Below are 14,828 nucleotides of genomic sequence, written 5' to 3' on the forward strand. Positions count from 1 at the left end.
TCAGTCATGATAGACTAATGTGGCAATTGTTTGGGGTTTTGATCTTTCTTCCATTCCACTGACAGATTTTCTGGGAAGTAGAGCATTTGCAAAATATACTTTATTGCTTTTTCCTTCACAGAAACAAAGATAGAGAGTCAAGAGCAAGATGATGCAACTCAGAACATGACGACATGTTCAGTTAAGGAAATAAATATACATGGAATATGCAAACACCGATAAAAAAAAATCTAAACATGTTTAAGGCTACCTGATTGTTTCTGGGGTATCATTTGAAATGTAATGAAATAGAATTACAGTAGACAGTCATTGTTGTCCTATTTGCAATGCATATCAGTGAGGGTAGGCCTACTCCCAAAGCCCATATCAAGGGGCATTATATGAACAATCTCTGGTACTCCTAGTGAGGGTAGTGCCTCCTCTCTGTAGTCAAGACTTTCCTCAGTACCTCCGGACTGAACTGGTAGGTCAGTTTCTTCTTGACCTTTTTGATCTCTCCCGTTTTGCCGTAGTTCCGCAGGGCCCTGGCCATCTTCTGATAGGTCATCCTCTTCCTGTTTCCTTTCTGTGTGCCCCAGCGATTGGCCAGGGTCTCCTTGTGTTTAGAGGAGAACTGGAAGATTCCTTTCTCTCTGTCCGCCCACCACACGCTGTCCTTCATGTCTCCTTTCCTCAGCAGATCCAGGAGAAACTGGTACAGGCGGTGCTTCCTCTTGTTACCTGGATAGAGAGATATGAAAGATATTTGACATTCATTTCGTAATGGCAGAATTAATTAATTTCAATGGCTATTGTTGGATTATGTGAAAGGCTATTAGCAAGCGTGTGATCCCTGTATGTAATAGCCACCGTGCAGATTTCTCCCCTGTAATACTACTGTACTCATTCTCACACGGAGGCCTTATGTTTCACAATGGAATGAAAAGGATTAAGTCAGTCAGTGAGTAAGTCATTAACTGAGTAATTTATTAATTAGGTTATTAAGTAATTAATTAAGTCGGTCAGCACTCACTGGAGTCTCCCCAAAAGGGGACATGGTCTCCGCAGTCCTCCTCTTCACCCTCGGACACCTCCAGTGGGGGGATGTGGCCCCCAGGTTCCTCCTTCTCTGAGCAGCAGTGCCTAGGGGACACAGGAGGCTGGTGCTGGTAGTATGATGTATGGGTGTAATACGGCATCTGTGGAGAAGAATGGACAGATCATTTGCTGTCACGATGTATTGTTGCACTGTATGTTTTTGTTTTAGCATTTATATGACATAGTACACGCATTTCAGGGACCCATTTTGTGCACAACTTCTGGCAGAAAGTGTGTGAAACCTCCACATAGCCTCTTCATCCAGGTAGTCCCATTGAGATCAAAATACTTATTTCACAAAGGAGTAGGCTTAGTATTACGCTTGATTAGTTGTCTCTCGGACTTTGTGATTGCACATCGCGGGAGGTTTGTGGCACTTTAATTGGGGAGGATGGGCTCGTGGTAATGGCTGGAGCAGATGGGAGTGGAATGGTATCAAATACATCAAACACATGGTTTCCATGGTTTCCATGTGTTTGATGCCATTCCATTCGCTCCATTCCAGCCATTATTATGAGCTCTACTCCCCCAAGCAGCAGTCCTGTGATGTGCATACTGTACATCTACTGTGTAAATAAACGTTGCTTATAGACTGGGCTTAGAGACCATAGGATTGTATTACCTTGGAAATGTAAAAATGGTCGGTCATCTCCCTGAAAGAGGAAGTGGTGTAAGGTAAACTAAATAGAATCTAAAAACAATTGTCAATGGCAAAATGGACATACAGTCCTAAACGAGAAATACTCTTGTATTTCCAGGTGAAATTTCCAGACGAAATACTTTAGGGACTCTGATTTTAATTTACATCCTTCTGTGGTGATTTACAGCGCCTTCGGAAAGTATTCAGACCCCTTAACCCTTTACTTTTCCACATTTTGTTACGTTACAGCCTTATTCTAAAATGTATTACATTGGTTTTTTTGCTCATCAATCTACACACAATACCCCATAATGACAAAGCAAAAACTGTTTTATTTTATTTATTTTGCTAATTTATAAAAAAAATTGAAAACTGAAATATTACATTTACATAAGTATTCAGACCTTTTACTCAGTACTTTGTTGAAGCACCTTTGGCAGCGATTACAACATCGAGTCTTCTTGGGTATGAAGCTACAAGCTTGGCACACCTGTATTTGGGGGTTTCTCCCATTCTTCTCTGCAGATCCTCTCAAGCTCTGTCAGGTTGGATGGGGAGATGTTAGATCGGGTTCAAGTCCGGACTCTGGCTGGGCCACTCAAGCACATTCAGAGACTTGTCCCGAAGCCACTGTCCTGTTGGAAGGTGAACCTTCGCCCAAGTCTGAGGTCCTGAGCGCTCTGGAGCAGGTTTTCATTAAGGATCTCTCTGTACTTTGCTCTGTTCATCTTTCCCTTGATCCTGACTAGTCTCCCAGTCCCTGCCACTGAAAAACATTCCCACAGCATGATGCTGCCACCACCATGCTTCACCGTAGGGATGGTGCCAGGTTTCCTCCAGACGTGACGCTTGGCATTCAGGCCAAAGAGTTCAATCTTGGTTTCAATAGACCAGAGAATCTTGTTTCTCATGGTCTGAGAGTCTCTAGGTGCCTTTTGGCAAACTCCAAGTGGGCTGTCATGTGCCTTTTACTGAGGAGTGGCTTCCATCTGGCCACTCTACCTTAAAGGCCTGATTGGTGGAGTGCTGCAGAGATGGTTGTCCTTCTGGAAGGTTCTCCCATCTCCACACAGGAACTCTAGAGCTCTGTCAGAGTGACCATCGGGTTCTTGGTCACCCCCCTGACCAAGGCCCTTCTCCCCCGATTGCTCAGTTTGGCCAGGCAGCCAGCTCTAGTAAGAGTCTCTGTGGTTCCACATTTCTTCCATTTAAGAATGATAGAGGCCACTGTGTTCTTGGGGACCTTCAATGCTGCAGACATTTTTTGGTACCCTTCCCCAGATCTGTGCCTCGACACAATCCTGTCTCAGAGCTCTACAGACAATTCCTTCAACCTCATGGCTTGGTTTTTGCTCTGACATGCACTGTCAACTGTGGGACCTTATATAGACAGATGTGTGCCTTTCCAAATCATGTCCAATCAATTGAATTTACCACAGGCGGACTCCAATCAAGTTGTAGAAACATCTCAAGGATGATCAATGGAAACAGGATGCACCTGAGCTTAATTTTGAGTCTCATAGCAAAGGGTCTGAATACTTATGTAAATAATGTATTTTTAATGCATTTGCAAAAATGTCTAATAACCTGTTTTCACTTTGTTATTATGGGGTATTGGGTGTAGATTGCTGAGGATGTTATATTATTTAATCCATTTTAGAATAAGGCTGTAACGTAACACAATGTGGAAAAAGTCAAGGGTTCTGAATACTTTCCGAAGGCACAAATGCAAAGTCATTGTCCTATAGCTCTCAATGCATTCTTCGATTACATCTTTGATTTAACTGTTGAATTTTAAATTTACAGATGTAGGATCTTAATTTGATCACCCTGTTTTTGCAGGAAATTTCAACCCCTACAAAAAAGCTGTGAAACCTATTGTTATTCTTAGATCTTCTTTTCCTTGACATGGACAAATAACTCAAGGATAGATTGGTAACTTTTTTTCTAATTTGGCACACAGAAACTCGAGGCCATGAGTAACTTGGTCAAAAGAGATGGCATGATTGGCTTATAGGTGTCGCTGTTAAAAGCAATCTCACGTAAACCCTCATATCTGCCACCACGTTTGACCTAGAGACTTACATAAAAAATACGTAAAAAATATTAATTATCATGAACCATAGCTCATGGAATGTAGGCCGATGGCATATGTCTTAACTTAGTTTGAGAAAAGCTAAGGGATTAGTCGAAAGATGGCTGAGATACTGACAAATCAAAAATCTGATTTTGCGTGTCAATTTAAACCACTGTAAATACACTCCACAGTGGTCTATCAACTTGAAACTTGTCATCGGTATCATGGACGTCCCTAAGATGAACCACACTGAATTCGGTATTGATATCTCAAAAAACAAGGAAACTATTAACAATTCATTCTTTGCATACATAACGCTAATGCTCAAAATCATCTGCAATCATCTTCTCCTCATGAACCATACGTCAGATTCACTCCAGATTTTGTATTTAGACTCATTCCATCAGACTTTAATGTTTTTTTTTAGCTGCATTCAAAAATGGCCGCACTCCACCTATAGATGAACGTTAGCACATATGCTAATGCTAAACATAATTACAAAATCTTCTCATGAACCAGAAGTCAGATTGACTCCAGATTTGACTGCAGATTTGTTTATAACAAAACCCTTTGATATTGCCAACCACTTTAATAACATTTATTTGTTGACAAGATTAGCAAATGTATTAATGACATGCAAACAACAAATGTTGAGCCTTCATAGTCATGCATAACGGACCAAATTATGAAAGACAAGCACTGTAGTTTTGGGTTCCGCAAAGTTGGTGTGGAAGGGGTGATTTTTTGTTGTTGCTATCTATACATAAGGACAAGCCACCTGGTACCGACAACCTGGATGGTAAATTGCTGAAGTTGGTAGCGGAATACATTGCGACTACTGTTTGCCATATCTTCAATTTAAGCCTAGAAGACGATGTGTGCCCTCAGGCCTGGAGGGATGCAAAGGTCATTTCACTGTCCGTTAATAGCAAGCAATCTTTAATTGTTCAAACAGCTGACCAATCAGCCTTTTACCGGTGTTTAGCAAACTTTGGGGAAAAAATCGTGTTGACCAAATACAATGTTATTTTACAGAAAACAAATGAACAACAGACTTTCAGCATGCTTATACGGAAGGGCACTCAACATCCTCGGCACTGACAAAAACGACTGATGATTGGCTGAAAGAAATTGATAGTAAAAAGATTGTGGGAGCTGTTTTGTTAAATTTCAGTGCAGCTTTTGACATCATTGATCATAACATCATTGATCATAACCTTAAGTGTTATGGATTTACATCCTCTGCCTTATCATGGATTGAGAGTTACTTATCTAATAGAACACAGAGGGTTTTCTTTAATGGAAGCCTCTCTCGTGCAAATAAGGTTGAGTGTGGTGTACCGCAGGGCAGACAGCTTGGGCCATTATTGTTTTCTGTTTTCACTAATGAACTTCCACTGACCTTGAATAAAGCCTGTGTGTTTATGTACGCTGACAACTCAACCGTATACACGTCAGCTAGGACAGTAAAATAAATAACTGACACCCTCAACATAGTGCTCCAGTCAGTTTTAGAATGGGTAACTGGCAATAGGCTGGTTCTAAATATCAAAACATCTAAATGCATAGTTTTTGGGACAAATCACTCACTCACTCAACCCTAAACCTAATCTAGATCTATTACTCAATAATGTGGCGATTGAGAAAAGAAGGACATAGGACAATTGCAGTTGGTCCAGTTGGTCATTGTCCTGCTGGAAGGTGGACCTCCGTCCCAGTCTCAAATCTCTGGAAGACTGAAATAGGTTTCCTTCAAGAATTTCCCCTGTATTTAGCGCCATCCATCATTCCTTCAATTCTGACCAGTTTCCCAGTCCCTGCCTATGGAAAAACATCCCCACAGCATGATGCTGCCACCACCATGCTTCACTGTGGGGATGGTGTTCTCGGGGTGATGAGTTGTATGCAATTTTAAAACTATTTAACCATAAACTTAATTGTTTAAAACCTATTGAACTTTTATGCTTGTACTGCGTATGACTGTCAGATAACAACTGTGCGCACAGTGCTGGAGAGACAGCTGCTTGCGCCAACGAGAGATAGGATAATCCCTGTTCTAATAGGCTATTCGTACATCTGCATTCAGATGCTTGTAAAATGGCTTTTGCAATGTCAAATCACAGGCTTTATTAGTTGAGTGACAACCAATGTAATTTACTGGGTCATTGTTACCAAATGCGCTGTAGAAAATTGTGTTTTACCGGAGTTGTGTAGCCTACCGGAGTGGATGCAACTCAATCCAACTGCTGATTGGGGTTTTCAATCATTTTATTTAGATAGTTCACCAATAATAAACAGTTGACTTAGTTTTGCTGTAAACAGTCAGTGTATTTGGTCATTTTTACATGAACAGGGTAATTTGATGAAGGACTCATGCTCATTCTGCCCTATGGCTCAGGTCGGGTGCCTACACACCATTGACTCATACTCGCTCACTCACTACGGCTGGGCGTTATGGCCTACAAAATCATAGTTAGAATTTCTTTCTAAATTAGGGGCGATTCACGATATACACTGAGTGTGCAAAACATTAGGAACACCTTCCTAATATTGAGTTACGCCCACTTTTGCCCTCAGAACAGCCTCAATTTGTCGGGGCATGGACTCTACAAGGTGTCAAAAGCGTTCCACAGGGATGCTGGCCCATGTTGACTCCAATGCTTCCCACAGTTGTGTGGGAGTCACTCACCACCTTCCGGAGACACTTGAAACCCCACCTCTTTAGGGAATACCTGGGATAGGATAAAGTAATCCTTCTACCCCCCCTTACCCCACCCCCCCCCCAAAAAAACAAAAAATAACATATTGTAAAGTGGTTATCCCACTGGCTATAAGGTGAATGCACCAATTTGTAAGTCGCTCTGGATAAGAGCGTCTGCTAAATGACATAAATGTAAATGTAAATGTAAATGTCCAGAACAGAGCAGCACGTATAGCACTTAGATGTACACAGAGGGCAAATGTCAGTGGTATGCATGTCAATCTCTCCTGGCTCAAAGTTGAGGAGAGATTGATTGCATCACTATTGGTCTTTGTGCGAGGTGTTGATGGGTGAAAGGTACCGAACTGTCTGTTCAAGCAGTTGGCACATAGTTCGGACACTCATCGATACCACACAAGACATGCAGCCAGAGGTCTCTTCACAGTCCCCAGATCCTGGACAGAGGCTGGGAAACATACAGTATTAAATAGAGCCATGACTACATGGATACCATGACTACATGGAATTCTCTCCCACCCCAAGTAACTAAAATTAGCAATAAAACCAGATTCATAAACCAGATAAAAGAACACCTTACTGCAAGACGGGGTTACTATGAAGAGACACAGACTTTTGTATATATTTTGTATTGTATTATGTATTGTATTATGTATTGTATTATGTAGTTTGTGTGTATTATGTATTGTATTATGTATTGTATTATGTATTGTATTATGTATTGTTTTATGTAGTTTGTGTGTATTATTTATTTTATGTATTATTACTGTTGTGTTTTGTTTCCTGTTTGGACACCAAGAAGAGTAGGGGAATTGGGGATCCTGATAAATTAGTAATAAAATACGAAATACTAAATATACTCAAGGAATTAGCCTCTAATGAATTAGAAAATCATAAGTTGCTGCATTCAAAGTCAGCCACGCTACACCACTAGATGGCACCATGTCACACCAGGGCTAAAGAAAACTGAACCGATGGACACAGGGCCATGGAATTTGGTATGTAAACCTTATGTATATATCCTTAGAAACTGTGTGAATATAAGGTCACTGCAACCTTAGATGGCTGCACCAGACCAGTTGGTGGCGCTATTGGCACCGTAGGATACTAGAGCCCTCCTGTTGCTCAGTTGGTAGAGCAATGGCGCTTGCAACGCCAGGGTTGTGGGTTCGATTTCCCACGGGGGGCCAGTATGAGAAAATGTATGCTCTCACTAACTGTAAGTCGCTCTGGATAAGAGCATTGCTAAATGACTGAAATGTAAATGTAACTAGTGGACTTTGTCTCATGCAAATAAATGTTAGATTTAAATTATACAGACGAAATATGGTGATTAGTATATCTGTATAATCATATATTGTTGCCCTATTATGTTGTCTAAATGTAGTGAAAAGTGAGAATCTTTCATTCAGGAAAATTAGAAACCGAAGGTCTTACCGCTTACACAGTCAGCATATTACAGCTTTAAGAGTGTCTTGAAGTATTTTGGAATGCTAATGTGGAGTGTACCAACTGATATTTAAATAATTTACACAACGAGATTTCGACAAAATAAAGTCCCGGAATTCAAAGATGACAGCAATATACCAGTACACTAATGCTGAAAATATTTCACAAATCTTAACATAAACCATTAGTCAAATTGACCCCAAAATTGCTATATAGACTCAATACATTAAAGGAAAACTCCACTCAAAAACAATCTTAAAATTTTTTTCTTTCATTAGTCTACTGTTGATACATTCCCACTATGTTTTGCATGTCAGCAGTCAAGTTTTGAAGATATTGGACTTTCAAGAAGCAAAGTGTCACTTGCCACATCATCAAGTCCATAATGCAACACAAATATGACCCCACTCACTTGGACATGTTTCCTGGTGTTGTTCTGATCCCCACCAGCGTAGCTCTCCTCGTCCCTCTGTCCCCCCCACTACTTGGTACTCCAACCCAGAGAGAACAGCTCCACGTGGGTACAGCTCATCTACTGGTACTGTCACTTGCCACATCATCATGATGATGCAAAATGTGGCAAGTGACACTTTGCTTCTTGAAAGTCCAATATCTTGAAAAATTGATTCGTTTTGAGTGGATTTTTCCTTTAAGTAATAACTATAAGAGTTATGTCTTTCATGGAGTTATCAGAATTGTATGGGAAGGTCTGCTCAATCCATGATTACAACCTATTGATTACAGCATTACCCCAAAATGGAGGAGGCAGGTGGCAGCGGGAGGAGGTAGGGAACTGGTCTGTCTGCCCAATATAAAGGATCAAAACTGGCGGAGGAACAAAAATATCATAAATAGGAAAGTATAGCAGTTTCATTTGAGGACCAGGATGTTGACAGCTGTGCCATACAGATTGCAAAATAGTTGGGAAGAGATTTTTGATGTACCGATTCCATGACACAGGGTGTATGAGTTGATATATAAAACAACTCAAGATTCAAGACTTCGTGCTTTTCAGCTAAAATTATTAGATAGAATTCTTGCCACCAACAAAATGTTGAATATTTGGGGCATATAACCATACAATCATCGAAGCTCTGCATATTTTGTTGTGAGGATACAAAATCAATAGACCATTTATTTTGGTATTGCCCTCAGGTAGCCTGTTTCTGATCTCAGGTTCAGGAATGGCTGAAAATGCATAACATTGATCTAAAATTGACCCTAGAAATGGTACTGTTGGGAGATCTGGAGAGACCGGGTCAGTCGATTACTAATATACTAATACTCTTAGTAAAAGTATTTATCTTCAACACGCAATCTGTGGATTCTATTCGGGGGCGGGGGCTTGGGGACGGGGGGGCTTGGGGGTGGGGAATGGAATTATTTTATTTTACTCGGGGGGGAGGGGAGGGGGGGGTCTCGGATGGTTGAGGGGCAGCTCTTGGGGAACTGTGGGGCGGATCATGGATTGACCAGGTGTTGGGCAAAGCTGAAAATTGGACTCATCAGAGAAGATGACCTTACTCCAGTCCTCTACGGTCCAATCCTTTTGGTCTTTTGCAAACCTCAGCCTGGTTCTTCTTTGCTTCTCATTGATGAAGGGCTTTTTTCTAGCTTTGCACGACTTCAGCCCTGCCCCTAGGAGCCTGTTTCGAACCGTCCTCGCCGTGCACTTCACCCCAGCTGCCGTTTGCCATTATTTTTGTACGTCACTTGATGTCATCCTACAGTTGTTGAGTGACATTCGAATGAGTTTGTGGTCATCCCGGTCAGTAGAGAGTCGTTTTCGCCCTCTGCCGGTCTGTAGCTTTGTTGTCCCCAATGTCTGCTGCTTGACCTTGTTCTTATGAACAGCCGTCTTTGAAATTTTAAGGATGGAAGCAACCAGAATTGAACCCTTCTTTTCCTCACTCAAAACTTTCCTTTTCAACTCTTTTGGCATGGTCAATAGTTATTTTTTGATTAATATTATTTTTGAGGTACTATTAGCACTGTTTTTACCATCCAGCTGGTCTTATTGCAAGAGGATAGTGATGACCACAGCAGTGGTTTTTATACTTTTCCTTGTTAAATAAGATTTGGTTCATGTGATCACCTAATCAGTACCTAATTCAGTAGAATGAGGTGTGCCTGTGTTGGAATTCAACAGACACTGGAATGGAATGGCTGTCATACATGTAGAGATGCTGATTTAAGAAAAATTTGCAGTGGTCTCTTAATTTTTTCCAGAGCTGTATATATAAGAATGATTACCTGCTGCATTCAAAGATAACCAACCTTCAGCACTAGACCAAACTTAATTTACGTCATCCTTGAGGTATTGAGAGATAAACATGGTAATGCTTTCACTGATTGTACATAAAGGAAGATAGTTCCTACATGATAGAGTGATGATTTGTTATCCAACTGATCTTGTTTCCTTTCTGTCATCCTGTGAACCCCGTTCATTGCTGCTCCCAGTTATTATTTTCCTGCTGTGAGAATCCCGCCCCACTGCTGTGCCTCAGATTATGTGTCAATAGCAAGGTTGAGTAAATGAGGTGTAGCCTAGGCTATCCACAGCCCAGCGGTTGGTGAGTTTGCACTATTCTGCTGCTCTGTCCTCACAAGGCTATTGGTCGTGGCGAAATGGTACCTCACTCAGGAAAAGCACATTGTTGTGCAATCCCTGTAGCTGCTTTCTGCAGACAACACTGTAGGCTATCACATGACATCCAGTCACCTCTCTGTCCTCCCTCTCAAAGACAGAGAGTATTATCTCTAGATATTGTAGATATTGATATTGTATATATATACTCTCGGTGGGTCTGACTTAGAATATGTGGACAACTACAAATACCTAGGTGTCTGGTTAGACTGTAAACTCTCCTTCCAGACTCACATTAAGCATCTCCAATCCAAAGTTAAATCTAGAATCGGCTTCCTATTTCGCAACAAAGCCTCCTTCACTCATGCTGTTAAACATGCCCTCGTAAAACTGACTATCCTACCGATCCTTGACTTTGGCGATGTCATTTACAAAATAGCTTCCAACACTCTACTCAGAAAATTGGATGTAGTCTATCACAGTGCCATCCGTTTTGTCACCAAAGCCCCATATAATACCCACCATTGTGACCTGTACACTCTCGTTGGCTGGCCCTCACTACATATTCGTCGCCAAACCCACTGGCTCCAGGTCATCTGTAAATCACTTCTAGGCAAATCCCCGCCTTAGCTGAGATCATTGGTCACCATAGCAAGACCCCCCCGTAGTATTCGTTCCAGCAGGTATATCTCACTGGTCATCCCCAAAGCCAACACCTCCTTTGGCCACCATTCCTTCCAGTTCTCTGCTGCAAATGACTGGAACGAATTGCAAAAATCTCTGAAGCTGGAGACACTTATCTCCCTCATTAACTTTAAGCATCAGTTGTCAGAGCAGCTTACCGATCACTGCACCTGTACACAGCCCATCTGAAATTAGCCCACCCAACTACCTCCTCGCCATATTGTTATTTATTTTGCTCATTTGCACCCCAGTATCTCTATTTGCACATCATCTTCTGCACATCTTCTATCACTCCAGTGTTAATACTAAATTGTAATTATTTTGCACTATGGCCTTTTTATTGCCTTACCTCCATAACTTACTACATTTGCACACACTGTATATAGATTTTCTATTATGTTATTGACTGTACGTTTTGTTTATTCCATATGTAACTCTGTGTTGCTGTTGTTTTTATCGCACTGCTTTGCTTTATCTTGGCCAGGTCGCAGTTGTAAATGAGAACTTGTTCTCAACTGGCTTACCTGGTTAAATAAAGGTTAAATAAAAAATATAAAATAAATACCACTATAGTGGTGAATCGTTGCTCTATGTGATTAGGAACGCTGTCAAATATTTGCTTTATGCCCGTTACATATATTTCTATTGTTTCTTTGACATGTTTCACAGCTATTACACTGTTCTCATCAGAAATACCAATTTCGTTATACATTTTACTTGTCGAGATGATCAAAGACAGAGGTGGACTAACCTGTGGGGAGATGGGTAGGGGTCCCAGTCCTGGGCCTACTAGAGGTGGACTAACCTGTGGGGAGATGGGTAGGGGTCCCAGTCCTGGGCCTACTAGAGGTGGACTAACCTGTGGGGAGATGGGTAGGGGTCCCAGTCCTGGGCCTACTAGAGTTGGACTAACCTGTGGGGAGATGGGTAGGGGTCCCAGTCCTGGGCCTACTAGAGGTGGACTAACCTGTGGGGAGATGGGTAGGGGTCCCAGTCCTGGGCCTACTAGAGGTGGACTAACCTGTGGGGTTAGGGGTCCCAGTCCTGGGCCTACTGGAGGTGGACTAACCTGTGGGGAGATGGGTAGGGGTCCCAGTCCTGGGCCTACTAGAGGTGGACTAACCTGTGGGGAGATGGGTAGGGGTCCCAGTCCTGGGTCTACTAGAGGTGGACTAACCTGTGGGGGAGATGGGTAGGGGTCCCAGTCCTGGGCCTACTAGAGGTGGACTAACCTGTGGGGAGATGGGTAGGGGTCCCAGTCCTGGGCCTACTAGAGGTGGACTAACCTGTGGGGAGATGGGTAGGGGTCCCAGTCCTGGGCCTACTAGAGGTGGACTAACCTGTGGGGTTAGGGGTCCCAGTCCTGGGCCTACTGGAGGTGGACTAACCTGTGGGGAGATGGGTAGGGGTCCCAGTCCTGGGCCTACTAGAGGTGGACTAACCTGTGGGGAGATGGGTAGGGGTCCCAGTCCTGGGCCTACTAGAGGTGGACTAACCTGTGGGGAGATGGGTAGGGGTCCCAGTCCTGGGCCTACTAGAGGTGGACTAACCTGTGGGGAGATGGGTAGGGGTCCCAGTCCTGGGCCTACTAGAGGTGGACTAACCTGTGGGGAGATGGGTAGGGGTCCCAGTCCTGGGCCTACTAGTGGCAGGTGGAGGGTGTCGGTATCGGGGTAACGATAGGGGTGGAGGAGCTGTTGGGAATGGACACTCTGTAGCTCTGTCAGGTGACTCTCTTGTGAGGAGGTGTCCAACAAGTCCCTCTGGTGCATGCCCCGGTCAGAGTGGTAGTCCCAGCCATGCTCTAAACCAGAAGAGAGACATCAATAAGCCTTGCTGTAAACGATGACGTTATATAAAGGCACTGTACATGCTAATAACAAGTTATAAAGAATTGTACCTGCAGGCTTTAAAGAGAGACTGCCCCCTAAAAACAATTTCTCATTTTGAAAATGGTCTATGTGGCATCGATATGAGTCAGAAACATTTATTCTAGTGTCAAAATGTACTGCAACGTGTAAATAGGATAATTTCTGGTATAAAATCAGTCTCGTCCAAAACTGAGATTTGAGAGATGTTAGGTAAAATGGTATGTCGTGGAATGAAGGGCTTATTTTAATATTACCAATATGCTCACAGCTGGCAGCACCCAAGTAATCATGCCCAGGGTCAATTTGGTTTGACATTTGATATCCCTATTGGGCTAGTTAGGGACCATCAGTAACATTACACAATGTAGATGGGAAAATATTTGAAAAGATCAATAGCTCCAAATTTCAAACGACTTAAAAACCTCAAACCAACTGCAAATTGTAGAAATTCATATACAAATATTGAAGCTAACGCTTCCCACCTCCGAACACACAAAAGAGACAGCCACATCAAACCACACGCCGAAACCAACAAACATTTTAATTCAGTCATGGCCACTAGCATGTAATCTTTAATTTTATTTTCAATAAAGGACAATTGACATTTCTATTCTACACTTCTTGAATTGACTGAATTGAAATGGAATTGACCCCAACCCTGTTGGACAGCTTTTCAATCTTTAACACTTTGGACAGCTTTTATCACTATATTCGCAGTGTGTTTTTGCCACTCACCATCGTGAAGTTCTCCAACATTGGTGACATATGAGTATAAATCCACTGGTGGTTGATAAATATCAGGTTCATATGGGATTATTTCTTCAGATGCCTTTTAGGAAAGAAAGATTAAAACATCTCATGCATGACAAAAAAATGAAGGTAGATAGCAAAAGTTTGCTTAATGTGTTTCAAGAATGGGTAATTCTATATACTGTAGGCCGAGTACATATCTTACTAGTGAGATATTATGTAATATACATCTCATTAGATATGAATACAAAGTTCATTATATATTTTACAAATTCATAATGAACAGTTTGTAAATCTGGACAATTTACCCACATTTGATGTATGTACAATGTAGCACATTTCATTTTCATATGTACTAATCTCTCAGCCACATTAGCAAAGAGCAAGAGATCATACAATACTCACAGAGGACATGATGTAGCTTTCCATCATATGCATGAAGACGACATCTGCATTTAGCTCAACTTTCAAAAACACACAGTTATAATCATGAAATAACTGAGAAATATCCTTTTGATCTAATTCCCTTTAATTTAGATTTAATTTCTGATTGAAGTCCTTTAGTTGAATACAATGTTACAGTTGACCACTATCAGACCACTCAGAGCTGAAAAACTATGCTGAGAGCATTCAACCAACACCAATAGTATACTTCCACTTTTTTTTTTCTTCCATTTTACTTTTTTTTTTTTTTTCTTCATCTGATTTTCACTCAGTTTCTGAGTTCCTGACAGTTGCTGATGTCAGAGGATGTGAACCAATCATATTCACATTCAAGAGTTTGGTCTCACTGTTTTCTGCCTATAGTTTTAACAATGGGTCAACCTATCTTTCAGGATCTTAACTATTATATTTGTTAAACGCACTAAAATAATTGTGTTTAAAACTTTCAAGCCTGTGAAAGATTAATAAGTAATTCCGAAGATATTTTAATGTATTTATTTGTCTGTATTTATTTGTAATGACTATTATTA

At 41.6% G+C, this 14,828-nt stretch overlaps 1 protein-coding gene across 1 annotated transcript; it reads right to left on the bottom strand.

Annotated features, from left to right (window-relative positions):
• Positions 1-78: 78 nt before the first annotated feature.
• LOC121568056 (transcription factor PU.1) lies at positions 79-14,508 on the bottom strand. Its single transcript, XM_041878622.2, has 5 exons — positions 14,260-14,508; positions 13,840-13,933; positions 12,838-13,037; positions 1,013-1,178; positions 79-720 (listed from the first exon to the last, which is right to left on the bottom strand). Exons 1-5 carry the CDS (start codon positions 14,290-14,292, stop codon positions 401-403), a joined length of 813 nt encoding a protein of 270 aa, XP_041734556.1. The 5' UTR covers positions 14,293-14,508; the 3' UTR covers positions 79-400.
• Between the last annotated feature and the right edge of the window lie 320 nt (positions 14,509-14,828).

This window comes from Coregonus clupeaformis, unplaced genomic scaffold (assembly GCF_020615455.1).
Source record: "Coregonus clupeaformis isolate EN_2021a unplaced genomic scaffold, ASM2061545v1 scaf0300, whole genome shotgun sequence".
Classification (NCBI taxonomy): Eukaryota; Metazoa; Chordata; class Actinopteri; order Salmoniformes; family Salmonidae; genus Coregonus; species Coregonus clupeaformis.